Source organism: Hippichthys cyanospilos, chromosome 2 (genome assembly GCF_059441005.1).
Source record: "Hippichthys cyanospilos isolate Australia breed blue-spotted pipefish chromosome 2, RoL_Hcya_1.0, whole genome shotgun sequence".
Classification (NCBI taxonomy): Eukaryota; Metazoa; Chordata; class Actinopteri; order Syngnathiformes; family Syngnathidae; genus Hippichthys; species Hippichthys cyanospilos.
This window is the reverse complement of record NC_142370.1, coordinates 22,579,488-22,594,267: the sequence shown is the minus strand read 5'-3', so window position 1 is coordinate 22,594,267 and position 14,780 is coordinate 22,579,488. Positions and strand designations below refer to the sequence as shown.

At 41.3% G+C, this 14,780-nt stretch overlaps 2 protein-coding genes across 3 annotated transcripts in view; both read right to left on the bottom strand.

Annotated features, from left to right (window-relative positions):
* The window catches only part of LOC148427864 (FERM and PDZ domain-containing protein 4-like), a 37,909-nt gene extending 37,525 nt beyond the window's left edge, over positions 1-384 (bottom strand). Inside the window, exon 1 of the mRNA XM_088408356.1 lies at positions 303-384. Coding sequence (XP_088264482.1) covers positions 303-307 — 5 coding nt within the window. The 5' untranslated portion in view covers positions 308-384. The remainder of the gene's footprint in view (positions 1-302) is intronic.
* Positions 385-4,588: 4,204 nt separating this feature from the next.
* On the bottom strand, positions 4,589-13,005 carry LOC148427863 (MSL complex subunit 3-like). 2 transcript variants are annotated; one of them, XM_088408950.1, is made up of 15 exons: positions 12,726-13,005; positions 11,361-11,443; positions 11,182-11,277; positions 10,992-11,083; positions 10,809-10,906; positions 10,280-10,357; positions 10,006-10,134; positions 9,586-9,749; positions 9,337-9,495; positions 9,037-9,266; positions 8,854-8,943; positions 8,437-8,546; positions 7,356-7,455; positions 6,078-6,162; positions 4,589-4,803 (listed from the first exon to the last, which is right to left on the bottom strand). In XM_088408950.1, the coding sequence occupies exons 1-15, from the start codon at positions 12,822-12,824 to the stop codon at positions 4,704-4,706; spliced, it is 1,713 nt and encodes a 570-aa protein (XP_088265076.1). In that variant the 5' UTR covers positions 12,825-13,005; the 3' UTR covers positions 4,589-4,703. The 2 variants fall into 2 exon arrangements, with proteins under 2 accessions (XP_088265076.1, XP_088265077.1); XM_088408951.1 differs by lacking the exon at positions 10,280-10,357 and having other exon boundaries at positions 12,726-13,004.
* Positions 13,006-14,780: the final 1,775 nt, after the last annotated feature.

The following is a 14,780-nucleotide window of genomic DNA, read 5'->3' as shown; positions in this document are numbered from 1 at the left end:
AACGTATATATTTTTCACATTTCTAATCAATAACTGTGGTTTAGAATTCATTGTACATAGACAATACTTTAAGATCTACAAAATCATCCAACTTGACATGTTTCATGTCTCCTCTCATAGGTGATGTCCATGCCGAAGAGATCAGTCAAAAGAGATAACACAACCCTTCAAAAATAAGCATGAGTTCTGGGGTAAAGGTACATCCATTTGACCAACAAAAATATATATTGGAATCCAACAAGATATGAGCAACACCCCCGATTTAAATATTAACCTTTACAAAACTCTCTGTGGTGTCTTACCTCATGGCTCAGTGTGCCATCCTGCTGCGCCTGTGCTCAACTATGTCCTAATCCTCAAGCTGCCACCAGCACACGGGCAGGCTCCAACAATAACCACAACTGCAGTGAAATTACTTTATGTGTGGGTTAGTGGGGGTGGGGTGATGAATACAAAAAGAAAAAAAGGTTAGTCGGTGTGCAACAGTCACAGAGGTTTTCAGAATGAGCGTAACAGTTAGAAAGATGCTAACAGGGAAAATCAAAAGGCTCAATTACATAACCTGGTACTGATCTAAAATAGTCAAATGAACCAATCTCCGAAAAGCTTGCTCAAAACACTGCACCTTGGACCTCAGTGGTGACCTTCAATGGATACTTTTCCTAACCATTACCAAGCTGCTGCTATCTAACCATCCATCATCTATACCAGGTGTCATGGGGGTTGCAATGTGAGTTACACAACGGACTGGTCACCAGCAGAGCACATACAAACGCCACCATTTACTGAATAAATAAGAATCGAAATGCGTTGAAGGCAATAAAAAGCAGTACACGATTTTGGTCAGGAGTAAACTGATCAAACTCCCCTTTCACAGAGTTCACCATCGCCATTACACTCAACAGCAAGAGAACACTTTCTCTCGCTCGCTTTCTCACACTCAGAGTTAGTGAAAGTGCTCAGATATTTATTAAAACTATTATCACATAACTATAGTTCATAGTCTTCCGCAGTCCTGTGTGAAGAGGTTATTTAGGTTAAACCTTATGGTTTTGCAATAAGTCCATCTTGGAGAAGTGACCGTCTATATTCCAAAGTTCCAGAAAGTGCAGTGTGAAGGTTTCCCGGGAACCTTTGCTCGGTTCTGTTATCTTTTTTGCCCACTATGCTAATAGCAGTGGCGGTCCGTGACTTTCACACGTACGCCTTCTCGAATAAATAACCCTCATGCGCACACGTACCCATTACTGGACTACACGGGCTATTTTCCGGAGCATTTGAACGTCAATAAACCCGCGTCAGCAATTAAAACTTGTCATTAAGGTGATGATGTCAAAACTTAAAAGAATGAATAATAATTTAAAATAACCACAAAATTTTATGAAGTCAAAATTGCAAATCGCAGTTTAATATAAGAGCATCATTTTTTTACTATTGACTGAATATGAGAGAAATAAAATAACACAAACCTATTAAAAAGGAAACGATAAATAAAGAAGAGGCTATCATTCACCAAAATAAACGGTGGTCACAATCGATCGGTGTTTTCAATATCTCCCGATTTTTCTTACTCCTACCTCTTCATTGTGGAGCTCTCTTTCCCTTCGCACTGAGATGTACATTGTATCCAGTCGGGTGTCTCCCAAAGGAGCTCACTTAACCTTCGAACCAAGATGCACAATCCTGGATATGCACTCGGGTGTCCCCAAAGGTTTTTAACAGCACCGTAGGGTGTGTGTCCAGCTGGGCTTTGGTGTTTTGTTGTTGCCTTGGTTAAACAATTGAAGGTTGCAAATCCAGTGTAGCTCCAAACACCATATCGATCCTTTGCAAACAAAAGGCATTTCCAGCAGAACAATTTGCAGTGCACCTCAGAAGCCGTAAGCCAGGGGTACAGCTTACTGTTTGTTGATTGGAAGCATCTTCCCCTTAGTGGACGGGTTAGCTAATAGCTATGCTACGCTATATCAGAGGCGGATCAGCCAAGCTAACACTATTGCGTAGCTTGGTAACTGAGGATAGCACCGCCTTCTTGCAGTGAGCATTCAATCACGTCGCGTTCAATGTGAGACCTCTAGATGGCAATCTTGTGACTCGATTGGCTATTGCAGCAGTCTATTAAAAATATGGGCTTGTTTACATGTGTCTTTGCACACGGCACAGATGGCCCGCAACTTTTGAAGCAAATGACCTAGCGCTTCGGGCTGCAGGCAAATTTCATACAGCCTGGCGACACGAGTTAGCCGAATTCTAATTGGCTAAAAACTCCATTATAAAACTACAGCACTTGAAAGGTCATAACCAAATGGATATAATATGACATGCAAAGAATGAAATATGGAGTATAATTTTATATACAAACTATATTAATATATATATATATATATATATATATATATATATATATATATATATATATATATATATATATATATATATATATATAGTAAAAATACATGTAAAATGAAATTGACTTACTATAGTTATTATTATGGTTATGATAATGTCAGGTTACAGTATATTTGGCCAGCAGAGAAGACTTCGCTGGCTCTGACAGACCACCGCTGGCTAATAGTAATTGTCAGAAGACTGCATTATGTCCGTTCAACTGTTTACCGTATGCCAGAAAGTTTGGAACACAGCTGTGGAGACTTAATTCTGCTGCAAGTCAAAGAAGGTCTGCCTCATGACAAAATGGTTCCTGTACTTATTCTACCTTGGCTACTGACTCACAGGGAGGACGACTCTGCCTAATCCATGTGACTGTGTGTCCATACGGTTTCAACTTAATGATGTGAGCCAGGGTGCAAATAGATAGGAAGATGCAGAGCAAGGAAGGTCACAGCAACATGACGGCTTAGCTAATTCACCTATTTAATCATGTGCCAAAGAGGCCTAATTTAACAGCAGTGTCATACTCACTCATCATCATTTCCCAGAAAAGAGGTTTCCATCCATTCGTTGGCTCTGGTTTGCCATTCCCAGGGTGCTTTGATAGAAGACCTCCGAGCCCCCCAAATATTAAAGATAGCAGATTCGTTTATAGGGGTGAGGTCTGAGACAACTGATGCCAAGTCAATGGTGAGGCCAAAAGACGTCCAGGAAGAATTTGAGGTGGTATTCTCTCTCCTCTCTTCCGATGCATTTTCTAGTTCCAGAGAATGAAACCGGGTGTAGGATGAAGTGGATGACGGGTGGAACCAGTATGGATACATCTGGGAAGGTTACATGACCAAGTGGATGATTGGAAGAAAATCAAGAGCAGTCTCTGGTCTCTTGTCAGGGTTTAACTTCAGCAAGGACTGAGAAGGGCAAGGAAGAACTATCCACACAAAAGAGAGGGAGGGCTCATTGTGATGTTACTGCAATTAGGACGACGATTGAAGCAGCAGCACTTTGAAGGTCACGGCTCCCATCTCAAAACAACTTAGACAATTGAATCATATGGTAAATGATAGAGATGGTCTGTGGTGAGAAATCGATTGCCGGTGCATCAAAAGGCTTTGGCTGGTGGCTTTGATGGCTGCGTAATAGCGGCTGGCGAGAGAGTGCCGTCTTGGGTTGCAGGGATAAGAGGTTAATTACGAGTACCTGATGCACTACAAATAAGATTGGGGCTTACTGCAAAAGCCCATTACAACCACAAAAAAAGAGAACAGGTGTGCAGTATGGAAGCAATCTTTGGATGGAAAACAACGCTTGACAGAGAGCAACATAAAATGGGCAGCTAAAACACAAAAACAACACTGATGAGCTTTTTGTGTTAGTTACAAAAGCATATTTTTACATGTAACATGGAACGGCTTTGAGAATCTTAAATTTTGCGCAAGGATCATTTCTACAGTATATTTTGCAGATCATCAAACCAATTTTAACATCTTAAAAAAAACATGTAAAACATTTGATCACATAGCCCATTTTAAGAAAAATGCCACTTGATATCTTTTCACTCAAACCCTAAAAATATCGAGAAAAAAACTGAACAATCTTGTTTGATTGACAGAGGAATTGGATTGGCAACACCTGGGATAAATATAAAAACAAATAGAGATGGTAAAGCCACACAGTAGGACCCCCCCCAACACACACACACACACACACACGCACACACAATTTCTATTAACAATGACAATTGTCCCACACATTCGATCAACATGAAGTTGAGCAGGTTGCATAAACAAATATTTAACTTGCACAAACACAAACCAAACAATCATAATCGTAAAATAATCGTAAAATAAATAAAATGCTTTATAGCATACATGTTCAAGACATACTGCGCATTTAAAAATAAGGTGAAAGCAAGTGGCTGCTGATTGTAGGGCTTAGTACTAAACAGGATCTATATTGATCTATAGACACGTAAGAGAGGGGAAAACCTTGATTTTATTTCTAAATAAACAATGTTGGCTGCTGCCTGTACTCAATATCCCTTTCTATTCTATTCCTTAGATTTGGAAAATGAGCAACTTTGTGGTCATTTTCAGCAAGGTTGTGAGCTCATGAGACCTCCCAATGATCTTGTCAAGAATGTATTCTGAGAGGACAAAAAAACAGAGAAGCAATAAATAAATAAATGAAAACAAGGTTGCCCTTTAAACGTTTTTATTTCTCAAAGTACAAATTCAAACTTATACCGAAAATGTACATGTACACTGGTTATGAAGTCAAGGGAAAAAAAGGGCAAGGAAAATCTGCTCTTTTCAGTAAACAGGCCTTGGTTGCTTCATGTTATTGTGAGCCTCGGATGCCGACACATAAGCAGACTCGGGAAAGAAATCCTCGTGGAACTCAGCCAGAAATCTACATGACAAAATGAGAAGATATTCAATATGTATTGTTGCACCGGTGCGTCCATTTTGATTCGATCTCTTTTCGTTCACAATATCAGGCTCATGCGACAGAAATATTCACCCCAATGCCTTCCTAGGGGGGTACAGCAAAGCAGATATAAATCCTCCTCTATGGCCATACAGACCGAACATGAACCAGCAGTAAGCATGAACCCACCCTTCCCCGACCCCTCTCCCTCCCATCTAATCAGTTGCGGCGAAAACTAATCCGGAATCTTCTTAGTATCTGCTACTCGGCCAAATCCTCTAAATCTTGCCATCTCTTCTTAACTCCACCGGTCCTCCTAATCTCAATGCAAACAAATTATACTCATCAGAAAGGAAACACAGAACGTTTTGATGACAACTGAAAAATAAGGCTACCAAATGGCCATGACAGAAAATGCCAGCGAGACCTCACTCTCATTTCAAAAAGGGAAACCACTGAGAAATTAAAGGTCTCCTTTTCTTGAGAAAACCTTAACCACGAGAAGGATCATTGATGTGCATGTAGCAAAACGTGACTACCACCTTCAGATTGAAAGGGGGGGGGGGGGGGGGATTCTTTGCTAAGTCTTACTGGAATTATACATTTGATTAACCTCTATTCTGAAAATGGAGCGATGCATGCTTACGCGCTGCATTGTTCAAAGATGTCATTTATTGTTCAGTTGGGGACTGAAGGTGGTTTTCACTCTCTAGGACAGATGAATCAATCATTTGCTGGATTTGTACAGTCGGGTTTTTGCTCCACAGCACAACATGGTGGCAGCAGGCAGTACTCTGTAGGTTTGATTAGAGACTGAATGAACCAAATCCCTTCGGTTTGGGAGCAGCTCAACTGAAGATCGCTTGGGAGGATTTAAAGATTAGACTCCCCGCGCTTGTGTAACACCCACTCATCTCCCTCCCACTAACACATGCTCTGTCCCTCCCTACGATCCAACTCATGCTCCCATTTTCTTACACCCCTCCTTGACTTTGTCTCCTTGACTTTTGTTGTCTACTAATTTTTATCGATCCAGAATGCAGCTAGCTCAAACTTGTTCGACATAAATATGGCAGATTATTCAAGCTTTCAACACATATATTTTCAGCTTTTGACATAGTACATTCATGTTTCCGGCTAATAAACGCTTTCAGGCCCGTTTGTAGCGGCAGCTCCCAACGCCTTCTAGTCATACTGTGCGCTTATGAGTCACTTGCATCAAAACATATATTAGTATCGCAATTAAAACCTATTACCTGAGAAAGAGCTCAAGATGTTTGACCAAGGCTCTTAGATTCCTTTCAGGGATCTGCATCTTTCCAAGGATCTCTGGAAGTTTCACTGGATAAATAAGGGAAACGTGATGCAGGAGTTAGCACCCAAAATGAGTATCGGTAGTCATCAAGGTTCAACTGTAATGAATTCCAACAGGCTGGATGGAAGTGGAACTCTTTGTAAGTGGAGGCTCTTTTTTTAATTTTTTTTAATTTAAATATTACAATTAAAAAAGAACAAAACAACATAAATCAAAATACTTCCGATTATACAACATCTGGTCCATTAATTACATTAAAAACTTCATGCATTTTTTTAGGTTAAATGAATGAAGGTGGACGGAAGAGTTATTGAATGGCGAGCTCGGCTGCTGAGGTTGAAGGTGCTGACCATTGACCGATTCAAGGCTTCTTCATACTCCAGCATAGGCATCAACACTCGCAAGACCAATGCATAATGTCGCATGACATTTTGGTGGCCCGTCTGCAGCACATTATGCGCACGGCAGAAATTATTGCTGTGGGCCATTAGTTCTCCTCAGCTAGGTTCCACCTTATCGCCATTTAAAAAAAAAAAAAAAACACATCGGGCCATGATGAAAAAAGGCCGTGTGAGCAGGTGCGCACATATGTGCATCTTTATGATTGCAGCTCAAGGCACTACAAAGATACACAAACGGCTTTCAATCCTGTGGCGTAAAATTTCTGCGACGGTTGGCTCGGAGTTGACGGCATGACAGCGAAAGTGCAATGAAAAAAAACACCCACACCTCTACCTAATTGGCCATAAATTGCAGCGGAAACTCCACACTCAGGTTCCCTAGTGCCACTCCCAAACTTTACAGGAAACTGCACATGTGAGGTGCACAGGAGCATAAAGGCCAACTGCATGCACAGTCACGACCTGCTGGAGTTGAAGCAACAGCCTTCATACCATAGGCACGGGCAACAGTAATCATCTTCTCACCACTCTTCAACTTTTTGATAATAGCAGCCTTTCCATGGAAACCGCCCGGTGTTTCTTACCACCACCATCATCGATTGCCTTGCTCTTTTTGCTGTCACCACCAGCATTTTGATTTATCTCCTAAAATGCTAGACACTTGACTTGCATGGTCAATTTAACAGGATTCGTGGACATCTGTCAGCGTTTGTATTTACAACACACTTCGAACATTCAAAACGGACCTGTATGTTCGTCAAATGGTTGCAAGAATTATGTCAAGTGAATGGATAAATAAGGGAGGAAAAATAACCAACCAAAAAGTCGCAGAAGGTGCTGCACTCCGTACAGGTAGGAGGGTGGAGGAGGCTGGTCATTTAAGGGATAGTTATCAGGTGTCAGTCTCCAACTCAGCACCTGACGGACAAAATGGAGGAAATGTATTTGATGAGCTGCTGGGTTCAACAGACAAAAAAATTGGTTTTCATAAATAAAATCATAACACAGAAAAGTGGGGATAAAAATGAGTAAGGCCATGCAAATTTCTGCAAATTCAATCTCAAATTTTCAGCAGCATCTTAAACATCTTGTGTTGTATGACCAAATAAAGCGCACAATTTGTTATGGTTTTGCTCATTTTGGTCCTCCAAAAACTTTGTGTACTTATCTAAAACTTTGACTGTATTTGTTTCTATGTTTGATTGGATAATTTAATGGCTGAGTGCACCGTGCATAGAACATTTCAACGATGCAATGATTTTCTGACTGGAACTATTTGAGACGTTCAAAAGGTGCATATTATCATCAGTGATTTTTTTTTTTTTTTGAGCCAATCAATCTAGAGTTTTCCAAGATCAAGTTATAAGGTATAATACTGTGTGCTGGCCAATGCCCTAACCAACCCCCCTTCCCCCCCAAACACACACACACGCGTACACCACTAATAGTTGCTAAGATTGCTGCACATTCATTTGAACCTGGAACTTGTTGAGAAATTCAAAAGTACTCTATTATAATCAGCATTTTTTTTTCTTTAGACCCGTCAGTCAAGTGTTCTTCAAAACCAACACACTATAAGGTATAATACTGTGTGCTTTCACACACACAATTGTGTCGTAATAGTCTCAAAAACATTTATATTTTCTATAGTTTCCTTTCCAAACCTGGAAATCTATTAAACAAGTTACATACTTGTTTAGGGACCCTGGAATATTCAATTTTGCCTGGTCATTGAAAATCCTGAGTAGAAAGGGACTTTTGTGAATTAACCAGGAGAAATTCTGAAATAAAACTCTTGAGTGAGGGTAAATGGGCAATAGCCAAACTGACTGTTAATGTCCAGGTGTGGACGACTGTTCCTAGCTCATAGAACATCAACATTACACAGTGGTTTGTCACCTCATTGAGCTCATTATTTCGCCTGCTCTCCAGGCCATGAAAAGGTCCGCTTCTGTCTTTGCTTGGAGTCAAAGGCAATGGGGAGGATGAACCGCTGTGTACTGGAGTTTCTGTATAAAGAGGACATATTTTTGTCGTTTCCTTTAAAATTCAGCTTGTGATGAAAACTTAACTTACTGGTAATTCAAATGACCAGAACCCCCCCCAATAAATAAATAAAATAATAAAATAACCATCAGTGAGTTACTCAGAAGCAGCAGCAATGTGGCTACAAAGTGATCTTGCTCCACCCACTGGGCAGACATGGTAGTACAAAAACAAGCTCAACTACACAAACGCTATAATTACATATTCTAAAACCTGTCGTTAATGAACCATTTATATTGAGCAAAATATTGTAAGCAGCTATCCCCTTACTTCTGTCAAGGCTGAGGACGAATTTTGACTGCGATGAGCTGTCGATCAAGCGGCGCTTGAGTTGAGGCGACGCTGTGGAACTGCTTCCACCTACCATTGGAAACCCATAGCAATCATCAGCGAGAGAATGTTTATAAATAGATACTCCCTCAGACAACTAGACATCCACAAAAATGTACTTACCTCCAGTGCTTCCTTCAATTGGCCGTTCTCCCCCTGGCGTGTTCCTGGTGGAACGCCTGAGCGACTGGGATTGGTAAGAGATGCAGTCCATGTCCGGGTGGCGCCGGCGCTTTGGGGTGGGAGCGGTGGGCGTGGTGGTGGAAACGTCACTCAGGGCTGGCTGGCTGTCTGTTGATTGAGGCGTGGGGGGGTTGTGACACGCCGGGCTGGGACTGCGCTCTTGCTGGGTGCTATGAAAGACAGATGAAATGGGAGCGGCCCCGTAGCTCCTCAATCCAATTCAAGGCTGTTTATACTTACTTGCCAGGGCAGGGGGATCCTTCATTGATTGTCAAGAAAAGTCGAGAAGAGCTGACCTTTTTGAACTGAGCTTGCTCACACGGATAGAGGAGGATCATGGGGAGAGTGAAATCAAATGTGATCCTCAGGCCATCCACCATTTCTTTACACAGTTCCTCACTTTATGGGGGGGGGGGGACGTTATGAATTGCAATAGCATATATAGAGCAGTGAAGTAAAACAATACACTTTTCCGTGTTCTGAACATACTTCTTTTCTGGAGGGATTGGCTGCGGGCTGCTGCTCTGTGTGGTATTTTGTTGCTGCTGCCGCCTGTAGCGCTCATTAGCCATGAAAGCCTTGTTGATAGCAAAGTGCTTTACATAGGACTCCAAGATTTGCACAACATTCGTCTGACAAGGAACCATCACCAACTACAAAAGGAAAAAGGTGCTCTTATAAGACTAAACATTATTCATTTTCAGCAACAGTGATACATTTTAGTACGGTCCTGGATATCCAAGACAAAAATGTAATTGTCACTCAACAAATACCAAACGTACCCATAATACAATCACAACACGCCATAAGAAGTCCAATAAAAATACCAAATAATAATCACAACACCTCATGCTTGATTTTTTTTTTTTTCATGTAAAAATGAGGAAGTTCAGCATTAGCTTCAAATACCTTCTTCCTCTTATTGATGTAAAAGCAGTCATCCTCCAGTTTCTTCTTGAGGACATCTGGAATACTGATATCAACATGTACAATCCTCTCCTCACTTTCCTTCTTGATACTGATATCAGGTTCAACTTTCTAAGGGGAAAAAAAAAAAGTTATGAAAAGAATCAACATATGCAACAATCGTAATGCAGTTACTACTCAGTACAAGCCAAAGCAATGAATAATTAATTTTTTCAAGTACAAGTCGATCTTCAGTACATCGCGCTACATACGGTACCTGACTGACATCTAATGCGGGAGCTGGAGTCCTCCTCCTTGCTTCCTCTTCCAGGTCCAACAAGACTGAGTGCTCATTCTAAATAGGACGCCGTGTGTGGTCTCAGGTGGCTATCACCATTCAGTGCCAACATATTATGTGAGTTTATTTATGGTAAAATAAGGGCAATGTAGGAACATTTCTTTTGAAGTGCAGTTTTGCATTTTCATACTCAATGCATCAATGTCAGCCGAAAAAATAAACCGCGCAGCCTCGTTTTCAACCGTGAACAAAACAAGCAAGATGGCGGTGCTTGACAAAAGTACATATTTGCGATTTTAGAAGTAAGTTTGCTCATTTTATGCCTCGTACATAACATGATATTACTTCTTTTGCATTTGAATGAATGTTGTCTAAATACAAATGTAAGAGAATAATGGTCAACCCTCTCTTTAGAGGTTGAAACTTACGGAAAGAAAACAAAACTTGACTTGAACTTAAAAAAATATACAGTAGTATCAACTGCAATCTCCCTCAGTGTGGTATTCACCATTTTGTTTATGTCTTCAGAGACTGTAGTGTCTCCGCTATTGGAAGATTCTGCTTCCGAACCGTCACCGTCACTGCTGCCAGAGGATGAAATCAAGCCTGGGAAGCAAAATACAAATTGCAGTACTTTGGTTGCAGCGAGAGACTGGGTACAACCAGACGGGAGCAAGGTGAGACTTCTCACATGTGTCATCACTTTCGTCCTCTTTAGGTAGAGTCTTCAGAGAGGGCTTAGAACCAGAAGGATGTCGCCTCTTTGCACATCCCTTTTTCTTCCTACAGTACAACAACAACAAGCATTTGAGCATGTTTTGAACCGATCATACAGTTAAATAGAACAACTGTGGTAAATGATACCAAGTTAGAAAACTTACATGCGACCAAGAGCTTCACGCGCCAGTTTACGTTGCAATTTGCGACTCTCCTTAGTGTCCCTTAGGACATGATCCTCTGCTGCCCAACGATCCCAGCTAAGTACAAATACACAAACGTTCATATACACATCATTCGTTGAGTTACATGTAAGGGTACACCTTCATGCAATTATAGTTACCTTCTACTCCAACCATTAAAGTGAATCAAGTACTTTGGAATTCGTCTTCCATGTTCATCCTTGCCTATCACTACATCAAGGACCTGGAATGATGAAATGACTTTAGCAAGTGTTTGGAAAAAAAAATCTTTACTTCACTCCACATGGAGTATAGGGTTGTGGCATTATATGAAGGACCTGACCAAGAACATTTTGTTTTCCCTGAGGGGCTTAGTGAAGTTTTCCTTGCGCTTCTGGGAGCTACGTTCAGAGGATGTAATTGTGGAGTTGTGAAGCCCTTTTGAGACTTATGTTCAAGGATTATACAGTATACATACATTTGACATGACTTGCAGCTGATGCTGATTTTTGGCAGAAAAAAAAGATAAGGATTACCAATCAATTGGTCAAAATGACCAAAATAACATTTCTTTCTTTCAAATGCAGTTGAATGGGTTTCAATTCACTATTCATGGGCTGGCCAAGTACCTATTACCCACAAATAGTCAACTTTATTTAGTTCCCAGAATGCATGCATTGTGTGGCATAATGCATTTCATTTATGTTAGGACGTCCATCCTTCTCATATGGTTTCAATGGCTCAGTACTCATCATGGCAACTAATAGCAGTATTGGCCACTTGTTTGAGGCCATTTTATGATCACAAACTAGAAATCAACAGAATAAAAAACTGACATTTTAATTCCAGTAGTTGGATGCGTGCGATAGTTAACACGTTTGTGCTGCATTTATGTTGCAGTATGTATGTAATTTATTATTTTTTTGTGAGACAGTATGACTTTGGGTTGAGTGTGATGAAGTGGTCAGCTTCAACATCGAAATCATCGGATCGAATGTTATTCCAGATTTGAGCTGGGCCCCCTGGTTTCTTGATCTGTCTGGTGTCTTCCTTTGGCGTCATGGTGCTTTTTACTCATTTGCATAGTGTTATTAAACTAGGAGACGGGATGCGTATTTGCTCGTTTTGATTTCCAAAGGCGATTTGCTGCACTGGAATTCATTTAGAGGTATCGAGCAGGTTATACTGCAGGTTTGTTGTCGTAAAGCGCAATGCGTGCGATTGGGTTAAGTTTACAACGTTGCTAAAGCGGTTACGGAGTGGTCACAAAGCAAAACAAACTTTACAATGACGAATTGGTTAATGGCACGATGCTAATATTGTAATTACAAACATGATCATCGTCTGTTTACAAGTCACAAAAAGACGTGAAGAATTAACGCAAGGTAAATATGAGCCGTTAGCCGTAACCATGTAAGCAAACGCGCGGCGTTTCAAATGATTACGAGTGCCAGCCAACACAATATGCCATGGAGAACTACCTATTGTAAATCATAATTTAAATAGGGGAATATGATGTCCGGTACCTTTGCGTCATACAAGACTTTAGCCTTGGTTGGATCGGGTTCGAAGCACAGGACTCGTTCTCCTTTTTGGAATCTAAATTTCATACCCCGCGAATTCATTTGTTCATGGCTCCGTGTAAGAGAGGAGGTATCAATTCAAAATCTAACATATTTATCAATCGGGTCATAAACGCTCGTTCGCTTGCTGGATCTCCCTCGGTTTTTCGTCACAAAAACAAACTACATGCGGAATAATGGCGCTGTGGGGAAGTCCATCGTGTTCAAAGCCTGTCGTCACTTCCGCTATTACGTAAACACTCTCGTAGCAGAGATCCCGCTGATGAAGAGCCCAAACGCCAGCGCTCTGGAGCGGCCATATTGGGAGGTATTCTGTTGGTGACAGCTTCACGTGAAGTGCCCAAAGGCAATCTCAGTTTTGCTTCGGCTTTATTTATTCTTAAAATAAATATTTCATTGAGATTTCTTACTTTTTTTTTCAATGCCCACAGGACAAACAGCTAACCTGTGTTTATCCCAGTTTTCAATTGAACATGGCACCACACAAGAAGCTTTCCTCAAATTTCAAGCTTTTAAAAAACATGCACTAAAATGTTATATATAATGACCATTACACGTAGACACATTAATACACACATTCCATCCTCATCTACACCCTCAGCAGGATCCTCAAGGGCGCATGGGAGTAAGCCCATCCAGTCTACATGTGTTTTGTAGAATGACAGTTTGTTCCGCATTTCCAGCAGTAAGTCAAATCCATTTCCAGTAGGGGGGCGGGGGGGTGGGGGGGGGGGGGGGGGACTCCGTTTGTCACTGATGCTGTCACATCCCCTGTCCCTTATGTATTGTCCTGTCTGCAGATTAGGGGGCGGAGTCACCAGCCATATACCTGCAGCTCATTGTCATGGAGAGACTATTTCGGTGCTGCAGAAGCAGGAGGATGTTGCCGGATTATTGCCTTTCGCGGATATCCAGCGCCTATGCCTGTTCCAAATTCCTCGCTTGGTTGCTACTTTGCCTGTTATTGTTCTGCAGTCTCCGAGAGTGAATTTAGTTTGTGCTTTGAGTTTTATGAGAATGTCCTCTGGAGTTGTAGATTTGCCTTACTGAGTTGTTATGTCATGCATTGCGTGCACCTTTTGTCAATAAACTTTTTTGCAACGGCAAAGCAGTCCTCGGTGTGTCCCAGGTTTCCCTTCTTGCTTGTTCTATTCAATAGCTTTATGGACAGAATCTCTGGGCACGGCCGAAGTGTCGAGCCTCCCGGACGTCTCCCTGGTGAGGTGTTCCAGGCATGTCCCACCAGGAGGAGGCCCCGAGACGACCCAGGACATGCCGGCGAGACTATGTCTCTCGGTTGGTCCGGGAACGCCTGGGCATCCTCCCGGAGGAGCTGGACGAAGTGGCCGGGGTGAGAGTCTGGGTTTCCCTCCTAAGGCTGCTGCCCCTGTGACCCAACCCCGAATAAGAGGGTCCCATTCCTCGGTGAGTGCAAAAGTCTAAATACCAACAATAATTTTGACAACAAAACATCATGGGTATATTTCTGATTGGGTTATTTAGATGTAATAATGTAAATATTTCCTATTAACAAGAGTTAGAAAGTATAATATTCATTATCATGCACTGCTTTTCATTCAAATTTTGCATTTCCATGGAAACGTCTGCTTTTTCTTTCAGGTAATGAAATCTATTTTAAAACGATCACTTAGCAAAGCTCAATTGACTTTCAAAATAGTAGTCATTTTGAGTTTGACCTTGACCTTTTTGCCATTGCTGACCTTGGCCCTAGCATGATCTTTTTTTTCTGAGAGGGCAAAATTGCTAATATGCTGCTTATGTGTTGTTTTAAACCTAGATACAGTGGGCCCCTGTGTTACGAACTTAATCCGTTCAGCGGCTATGCTCGATACTCGAATTGCTCGTATGACGGGCAATCCAAACCAATGTTATTTAGTGAATGCGTGCAAAAACCTTAGGTAAAAACATCACAGCTTTCTACACATATTAAAAATTAGGAACATAATCTACTGTACAGGTAAATTAAATAACATAAAT

Excerpts from the sequence above, each read along its gene's own strand:
- LOC148427863 (XM_088408950.1), bottom strand. The coding sequence starts at position 12,824 with ATGAATTCGCGGGGTATGAAATTTAGATTCCAAAAAGGAGAACGAGTC. Across the intron at positions 10,135-10,279 it reads CCGCATTAGATGTCAGTCAG|AAAGTTGAACCTGATATCAG; the intron begins GTACCGTATGTA and ends TTTTCCCCTTAG. Across the intron at positions 4,804-6,077 it reads CATCTTGAGCTCTTTCTCAG|ATTTCTGGCTGAGTTCCACG; the intron begins GTAATAGGTTTT and ends TTTGTCATGTAG.